Source organism: Palaemon carinicauda, chromosome 33 (assembly GCF_036898095.1).
Source record: "Palaemon carinicauda isolate YSFRI2023 chromosome 33, ASM3689809v2, whole genome shotgun sequence".
NCBI lineage: Eukaryota > Metazoa > Arthropoda > Malacostraca > Decapoda > Palaemonidae > Palaemon > Palaemon carinicauda.
Genome location: NC_090757.1, coordinates 34176548 through 34199924, shown reverse-complemented (window position 1 = coordinate 34199924; position 23377 = coordinate 34176548). Strand labels below are relative to the sequence as shown.

General features: G+C 38.9%; 2 protein-coding genes across 8 annotated transcripts in view; one reads left to right on the top strand and one right to left on the bottom strand.

Annotated features, from left to right (window-relative positions):
* Positions 1-4744: 4744 nt before the first annotated feature.
* Atox1 (Antioxidant 1 copper chaperone) overlaps positions 4745-23377 on the bottom strand; it is a 630717-nt gene continuing 612084 nt past the window's right edge. For 2 of the 3 annotated variants that reach the window (XM_068356926.1, XM_068356927.1), the window contains exons 3-4: positions 9690-9765; positions 4745-5745 (exon numbers count right to left, since the gene is read on the bottom strand). In XM_068356926.1, the coding sequence (XP_068213027.1) occupies positions 5609-5745; positions 9690-9765 (213 nt within the window). In that variant the 3' untranslated portion in view covers positions 4745-5608. Of the gene's footprint in view, positions 5746-9689; positions 9766-14893; positions 15052-23377 lie in introns of those variants that run through there. The other variant, XM_068356929.1, reaches the window with a different exon arrangement.
* The window catches only part of LOC137625919 (uncharacterized), a 77996-nt gene continuing 77192 nt past the window's right edge, over positions 22574-23377 (top strand). For 2 of the 5 annotated variants that reach the window (XR_011040941.1, XM_068356924.1), the window contains exon 1: positions 22574-23350. The gene's annotated coding sequence lies outside the window, so the exon portion shown is untranslated. The remainder of the gene's footprint in view (positions 23351-23377) is intronic. The other 3 variants (XR_011040946.1, XR_011040945.1, XR_011040942.1) reach the window with 3 other exon arrangements.

The following is a 23377-nucleotide window of genomic DNA, read 5'->3' as shown; positions in this document are numbered from 1 at the left end:
AAGTAGCCATCAAGGAAAAAAAGGGGACTAAGAACGAGGTCTACTCCAGGTCTCTATTTTCCCTGTGCCACTTCCAGAAAAGGATCGTTTCTTTTCTTTTTCTTAGGGGAGGGAGAGTAAGTCAAATATTTCATCTCCAGGGGAGAGAGCCAGTAATTACTAACCAGGGTAATTTCCCTTTGGTATAGAGAACCCCTGTGGGTTCTAGTATCTTCAAGGAGAATTCATCTGAGGCTTTCTCCTATTATACCTCATATTGTAAAGCTTAATGGGGACAATTTCAAGGTCGATGAATCTCAGGTTGGACTTGAGAGGAACAGCCCTTGATGCTTTCAGAGCCCGAGCAGAGGACGCAATAGGGATAACCTTCTTTTCCACTGTTCCTCTATGGGATGAACGCCTCTGAAAAATTGCGTCCGATTGATCATGGGAGGTAGCACTTCTGGAAGGAGAAGTGCACTTGACGACTCCACTCAGGTGAGGAGCACCTACTATGAGCAGTTCTCTCAGGAAAGGACCATCTGGGTGAAGCCCGTGTCTGGGTGAGGAACGTGCTGGCGATGCACATCTGCATGGGGTGCGCATGGTTGTGGCGCTCCTGGAAGAGGCACACTCTGAAGTCTCTCTTCTGGAGGAGGTGCGACTGGAAGAGGTTTGCCTCTGGGCGAGGTGCACGTGGTTGAGGTGCTCTCAGAAGTCTTTTATCGAGGTGGCGTGCATGCTTCACTCCAAAAGTGCAGAAGCTTCAAAGCTGGGGCTGTGTCCTGCTTAAATTGCTCCTCCAATTGGGAACCAGTCAAACCCAAGGAGAGCAATAACATCTGTAAGGCATTGCCATTCTTTAAAGGTACAGGAGATCCTCTTGTTTCTCCAGGGAAAAATAGAAGAACTCCCTTGCCCCAGGACTTGCCCGAAGGATAAAGGGTCACGTCTTCTCCGACTGACCCCTTGAAGAGATCAACAGAGAAGGGTCAGAGGGAAGAATATCAAAAGACGACTGGGGGAGAAGAATCCTTTTGAGACTACTACAGTACTTCAACCTCCTGCCATACTTCTCCCACTGGGAGGGTGACCACTCCCGACACTCGTCACAGGGTTACACTTGACTGCAAGAGTGCCCACTGCAGCAAACAAAGACACTTGTGTCTGTTGGCATCCTCGACAAACACACTGAAAAAGAGAAAATGTTAGAACTTCATTTCTACCAATAAGCTAAGAGTAGATAGAATGTCCGTTTTCACCAACAACTGAAATTAAATTGGTTTGTCAGTGAGCAAGCAGGGACTGCTGCACCCTTAACTGGGCCAATAATTACCAGCCAGTTGTTAACACCTCGTTAACATTTAACTACCATTATCCAGCTTCACTGTTATTCTCCTATGAAAAGGACGATGGTTTGTATACATTTAAAAACAAATAAAATTTAGGGGTGAAGGCTATGAAGTACTAAAAATTTATATACTAATACTGTATGTTTACAAGATGTAATGACAAAAATAAGTGGGAGAAAATGAATGTGGCAGTAAAATATGCCATCTAGCTGGTAACCTATCATTACCAATGATCATATGTAGTGAATGTTAATAGGATAAAGCCCCTCTGCTGCCCAGACATACCAGCTCTGGCCATATTCAGCCAGGAGTGTATCTTCTCCTAGGCTGCAATTGGATATATCGGGTGCTCAAAGAATACTCTTATAAAGTTTTACGAGTGCTTCCACACAGTCGAATAGTGTCTGTTGAACACCAAATGTTACCAGTAAACACTGGGAAGCAGAAAGAAGCGCAGATGGCGTCAATAATGAGCACCAAGGGGTATGTTGAACAGTGTGTGTGTTTGTCGAGTCCTAGCTTCAGACACTAACCAGAGGGACATGATGGAATTATACTTTTCTATCAGATGAACCTCAACTTTTAGATAATTAGGTTTCACCTTCCCTATAAATATGACTAGCTATAATCCTGTTAAAAAGGAAAGATATTAGAATAGATGAAAGGCTCAGTTGCTATGTACAGTACCATACTTATGAAACATCAAAGCAAATGTTTACAAAGAAGTAAATGTGTAACAGCAATTAATAGGACAAAGTCATAACTTCAAAGAAGTGGACTATCTGTTACAGATTTAGAAGTCAAAAAGAAAATTGAATTCTATTGGGGTTCATACAAGAATGTTAGCAAAATAAAGAAATAAAAAAGTTGGGGGTTGGTACAGAAGACGTTTGCACCCACAAATTAGTGTGTGTTGATGATATATGACAAAATTTGTTTTAGTTATGGCCACCCAAGTCTCATACACCTAAAGAGTTTGATCCTCAGGATAATATGCAATTCTTTCTCGATCTAGGAGAACAGAGGAAACAAATCATGGACATTCTATCTTTATTACCGACATAATTTCAAATCTGCTACCCCACTATCATGAAGCACAGACTCCTGGGGAAGAGCCACTGGCTTCTTCCCCGCAACGGACTTACCTCGTCCCCTACTCTGAGTAGGGGAAGGTGGTAGGGAAACCCTAACTGACGTTCTTCCCGGAGACGTCAAGGGCGAAGAGGTGCTAGCCTTCTTGGGCGACCTCTAGGAAGACTTCTTATTCTTGGTACCGAAGAGTACCCACTGCACTTCTGCCCCTGCACGACGAGCACAAGACTAACAAGCACAAGGGGAAGCACAAAGGAATATACTGTAAAAGCAAAAAGCACAAAGCACAAAGCACAAGGTAAAAGCACTAAGCACGTGGGAGAGCACAATGGGCCATGCGGTAACCACACGGTACACGAGTCGGGGACACAAGGGTCGCACCGAGATAAGATGAGCGTCGAGATGATATCACGACGCGACCAGAGAACTTACTAGAGATCACGACCCAAGCTCATATGTGGCCTTCCTCGGGTTGGCCCTCAGGGCACGTGTCCTTCCGCTAGGCATACCATTACAGAAAACGGGAGTAGGGTAAACTACACAAAACTCTGGTCGTTTGAGAGGAGGTTCCATGTAACTCCTAAGAAAGTGTTTTGAGGTAAGTCTCTGTATTGGAACAATTTCAATTTAGCTAAGAGCACAGAATTACTAATATTACTATTAATTGCTAAGCTACAACCCTAGTTGGAAAAGCAGGATGCTATAGGCCCAGGGGCCCCAACAGGGAAAATAGCTCAGTGAGGAAAGGAAACAAGGAAAAATAAAATATTTTGAGAATAGTAACATTAAAATAAATATTTCCTAAATAAACTATAAAAACTAACAAAACACGAGGAAGAGAAATTAGACAGAATAGTGTGCCCAAGTGTACCCTCAAGCAAGAGAATTCTAGCCCAAGACAGTGGAAGACCATGATACAGAGGCTATGGCACTACCCAAGACTAGAGAACAATGGTTTGAATTCGGAGTGTCCTTCTCCTAGATGAGCTGCTCACCATAGCTAAAGAGTCTCTTCTACCCTTACCAAGAGGAAAGTAGCCACTGAACAATTACAGTGCAGTAGTTTAACTCCTTGTGTGAAGTAGATTTGCTTGGTAATCTAAGTGTTGTCAGGTGCATAAGGACAGAGGAGAATCTGTAAAGAATAGGCCTGACTATTCGGTGTATGTGTAGGCAAAGGTAAAGAACCGTAACCAGAGAGAAGGATCCAATGTAGTACTGTCTGGTCAGACAAAGGAACTGATAACTCTCTAGCGGTAGTATCTCAACAGGTGGCTGGTGTCCTGGCCAACCTACTACCTACAGAATGCAAAGTATGACTAGTCTCCAACATTAATATTTTCTTTGAATAATGTAGACTATACATTGCACATTAATAACAACATAATTTCACTGTTAATACCTACAGAATGCAAAGTATGAGTAGTCTCCAACATTAATATTTTCTTTGAATAATGTAGACCATACATTGCACATTTATAACAACATAATTTCACTGTTAATCTATTGTTGTAAGTCAGGCATATATGCCGCCAGAAGCACTTCTGGAGAAATTCTCCCGCTCATACATCCGTCCTCCTCAGTTATCGAGGATTTAACTTTCTTCAATAAAAAATAAAAAGTGTTCAGGCCCATCTATATATAGTTTCTAAAGTCAGATTCATAACCAATTTGAGGTTCCTTTAAAATGGATGAATGTCTTCTCTTTTCACTGTCTTTGCAAATCAGTCCTTCCATGCACCATTCAATTGTCCTTAAAAAGGGCAAGAATAATCAGGCTTCATAATGCAATCTATTTGGTTTTGCGTTTTTATTTTATGGTGTACCATGGTTATGATGCACCTCACTGGAAGCCCACAACCACCACCTTTTTCTAGAGCACAGATTCATAACACTAACATAGATACTCGTGTGTTGCCTGCAGACATCGGCTTCGAACGTTGTCTGCCAGTCTTTGCCTTATGAACGAAGTAGAAACCATGGTAGAAAACTTCACCTGGTACCACCGTGTGTTACCGTAACGTTTCTCATTTCACTGCTTATGATATGTTAAGTGTTTGTCCAACAAAAACCATTTGACCAAACAGTACGGTGCACATGACATTTAAAAAATTGAATGCACTTTGCTTTGTTCCAGTTGCTGGTTGACCGAGTTCTATCTATAACACCTGTGCAATGTTATGACCTGTTTCCAGCAATAACACCTACAAAGTACTTCAGAAATTATGCTTAATTGTTTCCATTTTAATAAACAAACCAACATTCTACCTTCATGTCTAGAGATATCTTAGCAAAATTTTAGGGTATACAGATAAGCAACATAAATATTCAAGTATATTTTCAAAAGAAACCACAATGTTTTGAACAAAACTTATGGGCATATGAAATTACTACTGCACAACAAGTATGTGTGAAAAGCTGCTAATTGTCAAGTATGTTTTGTGCACATACCCCAACAGGTACTTATTCTAGCAAAATATGTTTATTATTTATTTTTACACTAACCATAAAACACCATTGAAAACCAATACAAGAAATTGGTCTGCAGAAAACAGGAATATCACATTTACCTCCTTTCAAAATGCACGCATTTAATTATATTGATGAATGGGATGGATGCTGTTATGGTAAAGAGATCTTCCTATAGAGATAGTAGAAAACGTTTCAAACGAAAAGGGTAAAGTTTGTGGAATTTAAATTTGATAGAAAGCTCAAAATGAACAGTCATGGAATGTAAGTATTGTTAAAAGATTTTGATATTGAAATTGATTAACTAGATAGAAGGAACTTTAATGGATCAGGAGTTTTTAATTACTGTCGAGTACTTACTAAAGCTGTTATTAGATACTGTAGAGAGTGAAGACATTTTGATAGTGAACCTTAACACTATCGCTATATACAGTATATAAAGAGCTGATTAAACACTACACAATGTATAAGTAATTCTTTAGATACAAAAATGTAAGTGAACAATTAGCAAAATTATGCAAGGAGAAATTTTAAATTCCTTCAAAACCAGCCCTGCAAATTCATACCAAAGATAAAATTTAAATTCCTTCAAAACCAGCCCTGCAAATTCATACCTGGTAATTTAATATAAGCCATTTGCATAAAAACTGCTACAAAACTAGGAAGTGAGCAAACATTAACAATGGGTTTCACAGCAAACAAAATTATGCCTACTTCTATACACTCTTAGAACTCAAATGTGTGATTTCCTTTCCTGTCTTCTTCAATACTTCCGTGAGTTCCTCTGCTGTCATTGCACTTGTAACTGTTATTTTCTTCGTGGCCAAGTCAACGTTTACATCAGAAACTTTATCTGAAATGTTCAAGATTTTGGGAGTCGAATATATGAAGAATTCTTTATCCTGTGCTCAAGAAAAGCTTTACTGTATAACCTTTGTAATAAAATTTCACAGTGGTGTATTAAAATATGTTATCCAATAGTATGAAAGTATTCTTGAAGCAATTTAAATAAATTTCAATAGAAATACAGTCATCACTACCAGGGTTGGGGTGAATTCCTTTTTATCATTCCGAATTAATTTCAATGCATCAAAAACTGCAAATTTATTCAATCTAATTCAATTTAAAATAATTTTCAAAAATAAATTTTCAATTTCAAATTCAATTCAATTATAAAATTCATTATATGATTGATGTTTCATATGCGGGGTGAAACTCGAATTTTACTAAACTTAAGCAAGCTAGTCATATCTGTAGCCTATCACGTTTCACCAACATTCTCCAGGTGTTTAATCATTTAAATAACTATTTAGTAATGCTACAAAACTCACTACAGTAGTTTCTTCACTGTCAGTCCAAGACTTGAGGCTCATGATTCTTGAAAGCTTTGAGGACCTGGATTGGGTGAATGGTCAGATTTGCAGGTCTTGGTATTGTACTGTACTCTCTTCTTTCTGGCCAATATAAAAAGTCCATGCCTTTCCCGCTAGCTCGACAACAGACCTTCGATTTAGATGGTAGTGCATTTCACTGTGTCGGTGGTCTGTCTAGATCAGTGGTTCCCAAACTATCTTACCTGACGCCCCTTTTTGCTTCCAGTAGACTCGTATGCCCCCACTCCTCTTTTTTTTTTATATGAAATGATTGTTACATTTATTTCCTAGCATTGTACAGGAAAACAGATTTCTGTTTGTATTACATTTTATTAATGAATGCCACTCAAACAAATAATAGTACATTCCAGTAACTAAAAACGAAACATTTGGTTCAAAGTGAGCGAAAAAAAGTTTGAACATTAGTTAATTGGCAAAATTGAGTTGCAATTTTAAGAATAGATAATTTGAAAACATGGCATATAATATTTGGAAATACTTATGAGACTAAGGCACAATTTTTGGTCAAATTTAGTGAGATGGATGCATGTATGTAATGACAGATATTTGTTCTTTTAATGATTTTATTATTCTATTAAAAGAGTAATTTCGAGCAGATGACTTCACGCCCCCCTTGTATCGTCCTCACGCCCCCCTAGTGGGGCACGACCCCCAGTTTGGGAACCACTGGTCTAGCTTGTACTGCGTTGGCCTGTCGCTAAGGTTAAGTGACAATAAAAACTCCTTTTTTTATTTATTATTTCTTTACAATTATTCTTTTTTACATCTTTATATAACGCAATTGTATTATAGTTATGTGTAGTAATTTATGAAGGAGTTATCATAAGTTTTTGGGCTGTGGAACGAATTATACAAATTACAGTGTATTCTTATGGGAATATTTGCCCCAACATATGATCGTTTTAACATACGAAGCAGTTCCCGGAATGAATTAAGATCGTACGTAGAGGTTCCACTGTATAGAGGCAAGGTCTTTCAAGATCAGAGACTTCCGAGCCTTGTTCCCTTCACGAGAGAAAAGTGTTCAATAACTCGCTCAAAGAATTGTTCCTTTTCCCATTATACAAAGGCCTAAATCTAAAATCTGATCTAGAAATGTATGCCAGTAAATAGATTAGGCTGTGAACAGTCGTTCCACATCCAGTCAACAGAGATAAGGAGCGGTACTATGTTCCCTAGAGGAGGGGTTTTGATTGTGCTTTGGTGCTTGGAAGTACAAGGAGCGTGGCCGAGTGCTCATAAGCACAAGTAATGCAGCCGAGTGCTCGGAAGAGAGTGGACCAATCACGCACATGGAAGCACAGAGAGTGCTGTTTTGAGTTTAGAAGACTAATGAGAGCAGCCAGGCATTTCATGCATGAGGAATAAGGACCAATCACATGTTTGGAAGCCCATTAGACTGTGTCATCTTTTTCCTCATGCAACTCTGTGGTAACAATGGAAAGGGCAGAGATGGTACACCAGATACTGGAAAGAACAAGAATCATCCCCTTTCCCTTGGACCAAATCTGTTAAAAGGACCACTTACATGCTACCGGTGCAACAACTATCATATAGATTTTTTCTTTTTCTTTTACAGGAGGATAGTTTTCCTTTCACAGGAGGAGGATAGTTGATAACATTGTATGCTTACACTAATAAGCCTACAGTGTTGTTGTTCAACCCGAGGAAGGACAGCTCACTGGTAACAGGTGAAACCAGTTAACCGTCACAGAGATTCACCTACACCCTATCAAACTTGAAAGAACAGATCAGCGAGAAAGCTCCACAACGATATGAGTAGCAATTAAAACTATCCTTGCCTATAATAGTGCTGGTGATTTGCGACATGTAAAAACAGTGCTAGCAGTTACTCCTACTAATCCATAAGCTAGTTCCAAACTTTGAAAGTAATGAAACATTAGTGGCTGTCACACTAGGGTTGTGATAGCCTATTGGAAATGTTCCTGCATAGCGATCCCATGAACTAGGGTTTGAGACCTGCTCAAGCTCGCTAAGTTTCTTATAATGTCTGAAGCCTCGCCATCCTTGTAAGCTTAAAATGGGTGGTTAGGGAAAACCTATAGGTCTACCTGCAGAGTCATCAGCAGCCACTGCCTGGCCCTTCCTAGTCCTAGTTTGGGTGGAGAGGGGACTTAGCTGCTAATCATATGTATATATGATTAGTCCCTAAAGCATCGTCATATACCTAGGGCATTGTCACTGTCCCTTGCCTCTGCCATTCATTAGCAACCTTAAATTTTAAACCTTTCACTAACCAACACAAAAGGTACATAGGGTAAGGAACAATCCTTTGTCACGACAGGAACAGGAAAGTTTGTGCATATATCCCACCCTTCCCTGGCCTACATCAGCTCATGCTTTGCTTGCCTAACCACAAAGGTACCAATTAGTAGGTGTTAGCCATCAATTCTTCAAAAAAAGAGTAATCTTTGCAGGGCCTAACTAACTTTTAGTGATAGGCCTTCCTACATGACTATTCCTTTCTGTTATAGTTTTCTTCTCAAAGAAGTTTGATGAAGAGAATAGGGGCAAGGAGGAGCTAGTACAGGAGGAAGAGGGGCAAGGAGGAGCTAGTACAGGAGGAAGAGGGGTAAGGAGGAGCTAGTACAGGAGGAAGAGAGACTTTCTTGCTGCCGCTGCCACTTCCACAATCAGAACAATAATAGCTGCACTACTTTGGACGAGGAAGCTACTAGTTTCCTCCACAGCAACATAAATATGCTGGGGGTTTTATCACAAGGAAACAACTGGGTTTCCTTGCAACAGTGGCATCACAATATGTTGTACTATGCAGGGATCACCAACCAGGGGCACACTAGCATTGCCAGGTATACCCCAACAGCAGCAAAAGAATCTTAAATGGGTAACTCCTTCCCAGAGATAAGATACTGTACTACCCTGGGTGAACCCAATTATACTCCAAGGGGTTTCATGGTCGCTCTAATTGTATGAGCAATAAAGATGCGTACTGTATGCCCATCACAAAAGTTAAAAGTACAAACAATTCACCAATACTACACCATCACCACATATCAACTTGTAATGCATTTCTGCTTTCACAAGCGCGAGTGCTCACAAATTACTCGCAAAAAACAGTGAAAGAATGCAGCGACACACACTGGTTGCAGCCAGTGAAAAGTTGCTGGTCAGCGACAGACAGATGAGAGGGGCTTCTGCATCGTTCCACATGTGATGAACCAACTACCTTATTAACGAATCAACCACCAATCAAGCTTGAGCTGAAGCCACCTCCTATTAAAAAGTACACAAGGTTTGTATACGCGTAGGAACAAAGCTCTTGGCGAGACAATTGGATAATAAAGTGCTGCACTATTACTCTATATTCATCCACACAAAAATTATAATTCAGAATAAAAATGAAACTGAAATCTTGACGCACCTCCTAATTTTCCCAAAACACGACTAGCAGCTCCAGAGCAGCCTTCACAAGTCATTTCCATGGTAAATTCATGAACCTGAAAAACACCTTGGATAAGTACAACTTTAACTTACCCTTTCATAAACAGTTATTTCATTACTTTGAAAATAAAAAGTCCATTAAAAAATAAAGTTCTAAGATTTCATATATTCAAACCACTTACAAGGCTAATACATTAGCTTACTGTCTAAAAAAGTAAATGTAGATAAAATTTCTGGTATGATCTAATGAATCAAGTACTAGAGAAGAGATGAGACCTTTTCTATAGAGAACCATTCAACTGACCATGAGCTATATTTTTTGATTATCTATAGACCCGCGACTAGATTACAAAAAAATGTGTACATTAAACTTAAACTTAAGTTCACAAACATTACGTTACCGGTCTTAATCATTAAAACTTTAACTCCTCCAACTTATCCTTTACATTCAGATTTCTGGGACATGCATCAGGATCAAGAGTTTCCTCTCCTTTATTCCCTTTTCCTAGGCCTTCCTACTCAAGTCTGCCCATCTTCAACTGTCACCAAGGCAAAATCTCTCTGAACAGTTTTGACAGTATATATGTTAACATATCTGACCAAAGATAGGTTTGTTCCTACACATAAAAACCCTCGTTCTGTAATAGTACTGGGCGTTTACAGTAGTTATAAAGGGGCGGCAGGGTAGCCATGGCCCTTATATATATAAATATATGTATATACATAAACATATGGATATACACATATATGATAAGGGAAATTTTTCTCAAAGTTGGAGCAGCAACAGGAAAGAAAGTTTATAAAATTAGGAGAAGGTCGAAGCAATATTAAGAGGAAGAAAAAGAGGAGGGAGAAATTTACATTCGAACTGGGGGAGTGATTTCCCCCCAAGTTTGAGAGCCCTCTTGCCGTGCTGAAGCTCGATGACTCCATCAAGGCATTCTCTCATTAAGAGGGCTCCTTTGCGGATCCCTTCGCGTAAGAGCTCAATGAAACTAGATCCCAAGTCAGTGGAGGGAGAGATTGAATGAACAGGACGCAATACACTGAACAAATCACCGGGACTGTTCAAGGATCGGCTCATGCTTCAGCCACCTCTGCCAACGGCGTTGCAGGCGTCCCTCCACCGGTGGGCAGGTGAAAGGATAGCCCTGTCCCAGATATGGTACTGTACTTCACTAGTAGAAATAGTAGTAAGAGTTAGGCAAGTGTTAGAGCATGTTGAACATTCATGAGCGCTGACTAGAACAATTGGACCGATGTGGAAGCTTGTGCATCCTCCTTTGCAAGTAACTTGAATGACTGTGCCTGATAACTCTTTTGTATAGCAGTATAGTATAGCGAACCGAAGGTCGCAGAGTTACAGTTTACTCAAGGTGAGAAGCAGTCATAATAAGATGCATTGCATAGAGTCATTTGTGCTGTTCTCACTGTACCTGTACCCTATACAACAAGTACCGAGCGGGCAAGTGAAGTATTAAGTATGTAGGATGGCGAGTGTTGGGTTAGGTGCATAGATATGAGTGAGTTCTATACTAAAATCCCTTAACTGTATGTTGTGGTGTACAGGAGGTATACCACGTGGCTGTTGTCGAGTGATTAACTCCCTCAACTTTTCATGTATGCATTGAATTCCCAGCGAGGGTGCAAGGATCTCATCGGCAAAGTAGGGAAGGGCGTAGATGGTAGCACTCTGCACTCCTCGTCCCCTAACCTCACTGGGTTAAGCACGCTAGAGCATAGGCTTGTCGTTCTCGTCAAAGAAAAGATGCTTCTCCATTGTATGCTTCAAAGAACAATGAAGGTAATAACCCAAAAGTGATATAGCCTACAAGAGGTTTCTCCCTTCAAAAAGGTTACCACTTATGAGGTACCAATCCCGAAGGGTCTGACCTCATCGATGGAAGTGTCAACTAATGAGAATCTATTTGTACCCTCAAGGTACGGAGGGAAGGCAGTTTCTCCTGCAGGTGGGAAAGGCGACCAACTCTTGTTGCCGCTGTCGGCAATTCTTCACGCAAACAGGAAGGTTGCTAGATTGTGACTGGTGAAGGGTAACTCACTCTTCAGGGTAACTCACTCTCGGAAGAGAAAGTTGTTCAACACTTGGTAGAGGTTAACTTTCCCTCGGAAGGGGAAGTTGTCCAGCACATAGAGGCGAACCTCCAGCCTTAAGAGTTATGGCCTACGAGACTCATCGATGGAGGCTGGCGACTGCAAGCAGTCCTGCGGCAGCTAACGAGACTAATTTTGTATTGGGATCATTGGCAAGTGCTCCTGGAATCCTCTGCTCATGCGTTGTCATCAAAGCTAAATCACTCATCAGAACTCCCACGGGAGTTTGATGAGCAATCCTGTGCGATGATGAACAATCCTGTGCGATCCCATAACAGGAATTGGGCCAGTCATGCTGGAGGGACGAGTCGAACTGGATGGGTGAGATGTCGGCTGGACGAGTCAAACTGATCGAACGAGTGAAGGTCGAAGGTCGCCGAGTATGTCTAACTCGCCAGCAAGGTATCACTGCTGCACCCAGCTTATGCGTTACCTTGTCTCATTCCAATGAACTGCATTCTGAGGGGCTTGAGAAGGGCATAGACAAATCCAAAACCTTTCTCATTGTCCTGGGTGGAGGAAACCAATCAGGAGAAGACAACCTATGTGCGGATAAGGTGTGCCTCGAGTAGAGCAAGAATATGTTTCGGACTTAGTACTCCCTCCACCTACTGAGCTAACTCAGAATAAGGGAGTGAGCCATCGTCATCATGCTAAAAAGTAAGACCAAGGTCTCTTGGTCGGCCGCAAGTGGCATTCTCAAAGAAGACGGTGATTAACCATTCTTTAGAGGATAGACCCGGAGCCCCAAGGAAGGCAGAGTTGCCCCAACCAGTAATGGGATAGATTCTCCCGGTGGTAGACACCACCGCTTCCAGGGGAAAACGACGATGTCGGCACCTGCGGGTTGTCTAGGGGTCAAACGCTCTATTGGTGCTTTGCCTTTTAGAGCGGCCATTACTCTTACTTGACCATCCCCCAGAGGAGGAGAACAAGCAAGCAGGGTCAAAATGGAATGATTGCTGATGGCAAAGAAAGTCAAGGTTTCTTCGCCTTAAAGAAAAACCCCAAGTAAAAGGATACCTTAGAACTCCTCTTTGCTACCTACTAATCTCCACCTTTGGGAGAATGAAGCTTTACAAGCAGAAAGACTCCACATGCAGAACGACCTCAGAATGAAAAAAGTCATAGGGCCAGTTAATAATAGGGGGAAAGAACGTAACATCCTAACTTATCCGAGCCAAGAGCAAAAGTAACAAGAGAACACAGGTGTGTGTGTGTGAGCAGGGTAGCTGGTACTACCCTGCTAACCATCCATGGGGAAGTTATACCTCTCTATCAAGTCTTATGGCTAGTCTTCCAGCTTCGGCAAAACTATATGCCTTACTAAAGAGTGAAAGGGTTTGTGGAGCCTTTGTATATCAGTGGCCAGTTCCTCACACATTCATTAAAAATGGACATCAACTAAGCTAAACTTTCCCCCCTAACCTACCTTGCAAGTAAGGATATAGTTGTAAATAAGGATATGGTTGTAAGAATATGGTTGTAAGTAAGAAAATGGTTTTAAAATATGGTTGGAAGTAAGAATATGGTTGTAAGTAGGAATAGGATTAAGTTTTTCAGCCATACCTTTGAAATTTTACACCCGATATGTTCCAACCAACTACGAAAGCTCAGTTTTTACCAAAAATTGTAATGATAAAAATCTAACGCCCTCCTACGACCAACCTTACACAGACTTATTCTAAGTTAGACATAATAATACATACAGGTGGCCGCTATCATACATACACCCCGGGTTTGTATTAGTGACGGAACATTCTCTTATTACAGTACTTTTTCAATACCATTTTCTTTTTTTGGGGAAGTGTTGTTCATCTTGGTCTAAAATACAATACTGCGACGATAGTTTTACGATTTACGAATTATGATTTAGTATTACCTTGCCAGGAGTGAAGCCATTTGGAAAATAAACAGGGTTGAGACAAGTTTTAGTTTAAGAAAAGATGTAACTGTCTGAGGAGGGTTGCAGGGCAGACTCCGCCCTCCCTTGCAAGTAAGGATATGGTTGTAAATAAGGATAAGGTTGTAAGTAAGAATAAGGTTGTAAGTAAGAATAAGGTTGTAAGTAAGAATATGGTTGTAAGTAAGAATATGGTTGTAAGTAAGAATATGGTTGTAATTAAGAATATGGATAAGTTTTTCAGCCATACCTTTGAAATTTTACACCCGATATGTTCCAACCAACTACGAAGGCTCGATTAATAATTAGCAAAAATTGTAATGATAAATATCTAACCCAGACAAGCATATTCCTTTGGTAATATATAAATAGTTAAAGTTATACATAACATGAAAAAGACAAAAATCACCACACTAGTATAAATAACAGCTGAAAACGAGCCATAATAAATGAGGTTATAAAGTAACATTGCCCTGTAATACACTACAATAATACCGAATATATTGGTTACTGATATATATTATTATGAAAGTTATTAAATAGAGAAATAGGAGCCTTTGTAGTTTGTTAGGACACGCTTGGTATCAAAAAGAAGTAACCCACAACCACCCGAATAGGGCGCACCACCAAGTCATGTCCTTACCTTCCTAATGACCTAGCGAGGGGACTAACGCCCCCTTGCGACCCCCCAAACTGTCGCTATCATACTAACACTACAAACCCACCTAACCTAACCTAACCTAGTAAGTCCCAGGTCACAACCCCTAGCCAGGGGCAAGCCTTCGGACCCCCTACGTAGGTCTCTCTCCGCACAAAAAAAAAAATAAAAAAATAAAAAATAAAAAATATAGAAAAATAAATAAAAATAAATAAATAAATAAAACGATGGGTACTCTAAATTATGGTACAGTATATCGGATCATAGTAAAGAACATTTTCCCCATAAAAGGAAAAACCACCATCATTTGACAACTAATAAGAAAGATATCACCTATCCCAACAAACTACATACTACCCAAGAAATATTACAAGAGTAAAATATTGTCCGTAATTAACTATCAATTCGAAACATTTTGGAGAAAAATCTCTGGGAACTAGACTCGATCAGAAGTCATTAGTTGATAAACAAAGGATTAACTGCCAAGACATTCCAAAATATATGTTACCTGAGCTGCCATGATGATGAAGTGTCTCTGTTGTATCCTATCTCGATAGAAAAGATAAAGAGAACTCAAAGAGATGTTCTTATCAAGAGTGAAAACGCGAAAGTGCAGACGTCGTTTCCACAAGTTCCATCTCCAACTTCACCCAGTGTTGCCAGGTTTTCTAAATGAGAAAAGACCAATTTATAATCAACCACAGCTTTAAAAGGCCAACCCATTACTAGAAAAGAGGCAAAAAATATTGTATTTAAGGCCCACCTTTTTCATGTTATTACTAAAGGCCAACCAATTTCAAAAAGGCCAGATTTGAGATTTTTTTGGCCTAAAAAGGCCAACCTGGCAACCCTGTATAATCCACGTCTAAATTTTCATGAGGAAGAATCAGGGTTGCCATGATTTGTAAATGAGAAAAGGCCAATTTTAATTAAACGCGGCTTTAAAAGGCCAAGCCAATAGTGGAAAAAGGCCAAATATATAGTATTTAAGACCCGTCTTTTTTCATGATATTACTAAAGGTCAACCAATTTAAAAAAAGGCCAAAATTTAGGTTTTTTTGGACTAAAAAAAGGCCAAACTGGCAACCCTGGGAAGAATACCTGTCATTGATCATATAAACTGGCAACTTATGCCAGCTGATATCAGCACTTGATCCTTGGAGACTAAACAATACAGTACTTTGATAACATTGGTTTGAAACGTGGCTTTAATATGCTTATCTAATATCTATCTTGCCCGTCTACCACTTCAGCTAAGAGATCACTTAGGTGGAATACGTATCTAAATGACATACAAGATAATGGGTCCATGGGAAGGCATACGTGCATGATTACACACAATTTTTTCTATGAGGGTATTTGTTAAAGGTAAATATACGAATTATAGAGCATTGCATTACTGTGTTTATATGAACCAAAATGTATACAGGCATTTGGACAAATCTATGAAATTAAGATAAAAGCATTAACTATTTGAAATGGAATTATTATTTGGACATATTGGCCGTTGAAGGTGTTTGGGAGACCATTCAACGCAAACTAACAATTTTAGAAAAAGAAAAAAAAACACTATTTAGTACGCATTGAAAGTAGGGGCTTAGCCAGGAATTTCGTAAGAGGGGGTGCAGAAAGCCCATATAACAGGGGGTCAGGGAGGGGTGATGGCTCCCCCATGAAATTTTTCGATTAGTTTTGGAGGCATTTTGAGGCACCTATGTAAAATTTTGACATGTTCAAGAACCAAGATTAAGTGTTTCATCTGTTAGAACGAAGTGCTTACATAATAATAATAATAATAATAATGCAGCTTTTTGCTATTTCCCTTAACATCAAAGATATTTCATTACACTTCGCTTTCACTTCTCAAGTCTGTCACCAAGGAAGGAAGGAAGGATGACAGCTGTCCAGAGTGCTCGGCTGTACATGAAATAAACGGTGGCTTCTGTCAGTTGATTCAATTTATCAAGATCTACAACCAATGTAGTTATTTATTATTATTATTATTATTATTATTATTATTATTATTATTATTATTATTATTACAACTTGCTCAACTACAACCCTAGATGGTGAAGCAGGATGATATAAGCCCAGGGGGTTCAACAGGGAAAATAGCCCAGTGAGGAAAGGTATCAAGGAAAAAATAAAATATTTCAAGAACAGTAAAAACATTAAAATAAATATTTCCTATATAAAGTATAAAAAAACTTTAACAAAACATGAGGGAGAGAAATAAGATGGAATATTGTGCCCAAGTGTACCTTCAAGAAAGAGAACTCTAGCCCAAGTCTGGCCAGTCAAAGAATCTCATAACTCTCTAGCGGTAGGATCTCAACGGGTGGCTGGTGCCCTGGCCAACCTACTACCTAAATATTTAACTTCCTTGATTTACTATCTAAGTTAATCCAGTTTTTTTAGTTACTACAGATAGGAGTACATCACAGTGAACAAGCTAATATTTTTCCTGATCCTGACAAATATTCACACCCATGGAGAGAGAGAGAGAGAGAGAGAGAGAGAGAGAGAGAGAGAGAGAGAGAGAGAGAGAGAGAGAGAGAGAGAGAGAGAGAGAGTAAAAAACCAACCTAAGACGCCTTGTTTTTTCCATTGAAATTCTATTTAGGATTACTTCAACTTCGTTTAACCACAATTGTCTCTGTCTAAGCTCATGAGAGCTAAACCACGTAATCTCTCCTCTTCCATTTTGCTACGCGTCGAGTTTTCAGGCGACGAAGGTTTGAAATTACCTATCAGGTGATGCTGAATAGCACATGGAAGAATTGGTTTCCAAAACTTAGTTTTGTTTAACCATTCCTCTTCCTTCGAAAATAGGTCAGGTATGAAAGCAGGAATTAAAATTCCTGATCGTAACGCTTGTATTGCATGAATAGAAAATCTTAGTTTCAAATCTTGAAATATGTCATCTACGACTGACAGGAAAACAGTCTTTCTGGGTCACTAGTTGGAAGGTTGTTCCGACGAACCTGGAGAGAACAGTGCATGGTATTGGGAAAGTCTAGTATCACAGTTAGTGGAGTAAATTGCTAAAACAATCTTTCACTTGGTGATACAAGCATCATATTTGGCACACAAGTGCTGCATAATCTACTCTCTTGGAAGAGTACGTTATCCACTCGAAAATACAATATGGCCGTCATTCGAAGCTGATTAAACGGTGTTTGAACTGTATTTTGATTGAATATTCCTATTTTGATGGTTTATACATCTAAATATCCGTTTTTGAGTGTGAGAAATGCAATTACGCATTTATATAATCAAAATTACAGAATATTATGATGATACATTGAGGATTACAATATGCCATTATTTACAGTAATGCTAACTTCGATTCTTTGTTTAATGAATAATGTAATAAAAACTGAATGACTTTTATGTTATTTGAGCCTGGAAACGACTTACGGTTGACGTACTGCTTCGATTGGTTCTTCCTTTAGTCCTCACACTTGCAGTTACACATCTATGTACACATAAGGCTGAAGCAATGGTATTTGCATTGTCCTCGGCATTCAGTCTTTCAAGCCACATTTTGTCAACTGTTTAAATGTCTGAGCATTGGGTGGAAAGTTTGTCCAGAGAACTTGCCAGCCTTCACCATCTTTTTGCCAGCCCCCGTTAGCATGGCTTTCAATGTGTATTCTGCACACTTTCCTGGCCCCAATTGCCGAAAACTTGGAAGGCAGACCGTTTCACATGCTGAACGAGGGATGTGCTTGTCGGTGGAAGGGCATCATAAGACCTTTGCTTCCGAGTAAGCAAGTCCAGTCTTGCTTCATCAACGTTGTCTGTAGTACTATGCTTGTCATACATGATAATGACAAATTTCTCAAGGATGTTGAGGTCTGCATTATCTATGATAGGTGGGTATTGACTGAGCTTTTTGAAGACAGGTCTTACTTCAGGGCAAACCTCCCATACTTGCTATGCACTTTTGTAGCCTTTACTACGAAAAGCTGACACAACATTATAGCCAATGGAGGTGTGAAAGATCAACACGCCACTGGGCACTAAAATATATTATACGATTATGGCTTCGAGGTCTGGGCCCCAAAAATATATTATACTATGGCTGGTGACTGGAAACCAAACATATAATATTATATATATTACGACTGGCAAGTTACTCAACCTCTCGAATTCCAAACTCACTTGTTTGCGTTTACATTAAAACTGTTACCCTTCAAAATATTAATACACTAATTCTGAGACAGTTAAATAACTCCCAGAGAGCAATACATAAAACACTGAATATCCAAAAGTCTCTTGAGTACTCCAAAAACCAAACTGGGTAATTATTCTTAAATATCATTTAAAACTTACCGTGGTTCTTAACAGGATACGAGCGGAATCTGATTCTTAACGATGGTGATTGGAATAATACACTCTTTACAAAAATAACTATATTCTATATAAATTACGACACTTTGAAAAGAATTTACATAATGACAAAATAAATCACTTGAATTATTAAGTCTGAACAAAACTTAGATTAAGACATAATTGATACGATCTGAAAATTATATATGAACCTGACTTGAACTATTAAATCAGAATAAACTTTAGACTAAAACAAAAGAAATAATGCAATGTAAATTATACAAAAGCTTGAAATTAAATTTAAATAATTCAATATTCAAGTTTGATACTTAATGAAAATAGATAACCAGATCACGATACAAAATCTAACCTAGCTACAGGGCCGTTTACAAAATTTTACACAATGCCAACACTCACAGTAATACAATAAATTCAAAATCACCAGTTCATCTTACGTATCTTTCCGACACACGATTTGGTTTGTGGCACAGGGTCACTTAGGAGAGGACACACTGTGCATTCTGAACACTTTCAAAAACAATACACTGGGTTGCGTGCGAGAGTGACAGAGGTGAGGAGATAACATGCTTAAGGCTGGTAATCTCTCGCTATCACTTGGTGTCACCTTATTATATAAGAAGCCTAACTGCTTCCAGAAACTTCCCAACGATCTGGGATGTATGGTGGGCCGAGCAAAAGGAGTGTCAGAGTTATCAAGTATTGCTCTCCCGAACGCTACTCACACCACGCCAGACGGCTCTCTCAGTCAGCTAGCTCCACCCACCCTTTGTGCACGCAATAAAAAAAGATAACATCTTACACTAGGTCTTCACGATATTTCCAAAGCACATATTACTGAGAATCCTCTCTCAAACATGATGCAATACCTCAAGTGAGACCTGTCTTCAAAAAGCTCAGTCAATACCCATCCTTGTTCATATCTTGTATGATCAAATAACACTCTCAAACAGATTACGTAAGACTTCGTAACAAAATACGTGAAATAAAAAAGTTAATTCTTAAAAAATAACGTAAATTTACATATACTAACTCAAATAAAGAATACAATAAAATTCACGATGAAAGTCTTGCGTAATTTACATAAAATACTTACATCTACATGGGAGGAGCTCATTTTAAAAGCTAGCTATTCACCTCTTCAATGCACAAATAGAATATAAATAAAATCATTAATAAACTACTGTATTTACTCTACACTAGATCAGCTCCGTGACCAGAGAGAGAGAGAGAGAGAGAGAGAGAGAACCTACTTACTTATCAAATGATTTGCGGTAGGTCTAAAATCTTCACTTTTGATGTTCTTAAGCCATTTATTTTTTCCTTCTTCATTTCCAGGAAACATCAAAATATCAACTTTTGGTCCATTTATATAATTTTCCTTAAATTTAGGTACACCAACTCAAACAGCATTGTATTCCATGTGGAAAGCAGCGGATAAACACCAACACAAAACAACGCTTATTGTTCACAGGTTTTCTATAACTTTTTTTCTGTTAAATCTCTTTTTTCAAATTCAATAAAAGTTTTTCAGTATATTCTCAAATAGTCACTTAATATTCACCACTATTTGTATCTATTTTCTATAGTTTTAAATTGAAAAAGTCGTGTACCATCGGCGTGACCTCTCATCTCAAAAGTTTTTGGTACACTGGTTACCTAATGGGCCAATTTTTAATCCAGCCTACAACTGCCACATACCAAGAATTTAAATGTCCCAGTGAAGAGGCCTTGTAATCTCGGTGGCCACGACTTAAGACATGGCAATCAGTAGGAGAAACAGAATTTAACCACTCCCCATGGTGGGCATTGAAATCACCAATTAAAACAAAAGAAGCCTTTCTATCTTCTTGTATTTTAGCTATAATAGTAAGAAGCCAGTCGAATTCATGTCTGGATTCCGGTAGATCGAACACAAATAGACGTTGTTGTCTGCCAGAAACTTTTATTACCTGATTCTCATGACATCCACGTCCACATTTTGGTAAACAAAATGAGATTATGAAATGTAGAATGGCACTTTCTCTAAAAAGAAAAATATTCAATCAGATGGTCCCAGCAGTAATAACTTACAGATCAGAAACTTGGAGCCTTACAAAAGACTTGAAACATAAGCTAGTTACAACTCATAGAACTATGGAAAGAATAATGATGGAATTAACACAAGAGACAGAAAAAAGTAACAAGTATATGAGACCAAACTAAAGTAGCAAATATTCTGAAAACATGTAAGAAAAAGAAATAGACATGGGCAAGGCATATGAGAATGACAGATAATAGATGGACATTAAGAATAACAGACTGGGTCCCTAGGTATTGCGAAAGAAGTGGGTGAAGGAAGAAAAAGACCATAAACAGACGAGCTAAGAACATTTTCTGGTATAGTCTGGCATAGAAAGACCATAAACAGACACGAGTGGAAGGATATGGCTAAGGACTTTGTCCTATAATAGACTAGCAACGGCTGATGGAGATATATATATATATATATATATATATATATATATATATATATATATATATATATATATATATATATATATATATATATATATATATATACACACACACAAAATTACAGTGCAGTAGTTAACCCTTTGGTTGAAGAAGAGTTGTTAGGTAATTTCAGTGTTGTCAAGTGTATGAGGAAAGAGGAGAATGTGTAAAGAATAAGCCAGGGTATTCTGTGTATGTGTTGGCAAAGATGAAAAGAGCCGTAACCAGAGAGAGAGAGAGAGATCCAATGTAGTACTGTCTGGCAAGGCAAAAGACCCAATAACTCTCTAACGGTATTATCTCAACGGGTGGCTGGTGCCTTGCCCAACCTACTACCTATAATATTTGTAATTAAAATGGGTTTGACACTAATGCTCGTGACTATCATAGATTTACGTTCAAATGTTGAATCATAAACAATTTTCACTTTTGAGTAAAAGGGGCACCGTAGGAAAACTTGTAAAAAGCAAAATAATTAAAGAATAAAACCTGAAAATAAAGATCACTGACAAAATTAATGTTTTCCTCCAATATGCCGAGTTTAACAAACTTTTTTTCCCTTGAAAATCCAAAGTTTAACCGTCATTTAAAAAAAAAAAACCCAAGTTTAAAAAGTAAAACTCTTTAAAACCCCAAGTTTAATAACCAAACTCTTTTAAAAACCCCAAGTTTAACAGTCAAACGCTTTTTAAAACCCCAAGTTTAACAGTCAAACGCTTTTTAAAACCCCAAGTTTAACAGTCAAACATTTTCTAAAACCCCAAGTTTAAGTCAAACTTTTTTTTTCTTGAAAACCCCAAGTTTAACCGTGTGATTGAAGAAGTTAACCCTAAGAACCTCCATGCAAGTAATATCTCATTTTCTATGAGTTCATAATTTATCAGACGATCCAAAGAAAATGGAATAGGGCTGAACGGATGAGGTCGTAAGCTTCTATGAGTCATTTGAAAGGAAGTAAACGGAAAGTGTAGCTGCCTACTTTTACTTATGCGACATAGGTCGTGAGAGGAATATCGGTTAAAGTTCCGTCGTCAGAAGATCACTTAATGTTCAATGAGACTGCGATTCTATCAGAACTTCACATAAAATGACTCACTGATAATGTGAAGATTAAAGAAAATAAAACTGATAAAATGTCTAACGCGTCGCCCACTTCCCCAAATCTATGAGTCACCTGAGCTGCGTCAAGGTCTCGCCATATGGTTCATTTCACTTCTATTTTCTACGTCAGTTGAGCTTTAAAGACTTGGCGAGTTTAAATGGAATAATAACAAGATACAGGTGGTTGACATGCATCTACCACTTTATATTTAAAGGTCTACTTTCCAATCAAAATCAACAATATCCCTCGGGAATGAACCCCCCACGGCTTTACCTCTCTTATGCTTATATGGTATAACTAGGCATTCGACCGCAAGCTTTGACTTTGGCTGACTCTCTCCTTATACGTCATCCTAGGTTGAGATCCATCACGAATGTGTCTTTGCTAAATCTGCAACGCATTTAACTGTCATTACGATCGACAGGATGATACCACGGATAGGAAGGCCAAGTTCAGGAAGTAGTTAAACAATGGCTCACCTAACATCTGATTGCTTATTTCCTTATCCCCGTCTTCTCTTCCTGCCTCGCAACCCGTTCTCTCGAGTTCATATATAGAATACTGCAAATTCACTCGATTTTCGATAGGTGCCTTAATTAAAATGTTCGCCAACTAGCAAGATTACGTCTATAAATATAAAGATTTACAGCCTGGAAGAATCTAAGACTCTAAGTAGTCGTAACAATGATACCATTGAATGGTCGTATCTGAGAGAGATGAATGAAACGTCCGAAGACGACTGAAAAAGTGATTTTTCTGGCGACGCCTCGTCAGTCGTCACAGTCAGCCAACGCAGCCACTGCTCAACTTTGCCTCCGTCAGTCCGCCATTTTTAAACCCCACGGAAACAAGTGGTGGACATTTAAACCTCCGTTAAGGTTTCCCGGACGGTTTGTTGACCCTCAAATTACGAGGAAATAGTGATTCGAGTGTCGGGTTCATTGGCGGAGATGTTATCCTGAAGGTCTTGTTGTTGGCTAAGCGATTCCGACGCGTTTTCGCCATAATTGCAATGTAATGATTCATTTCTGTGATTGTAAT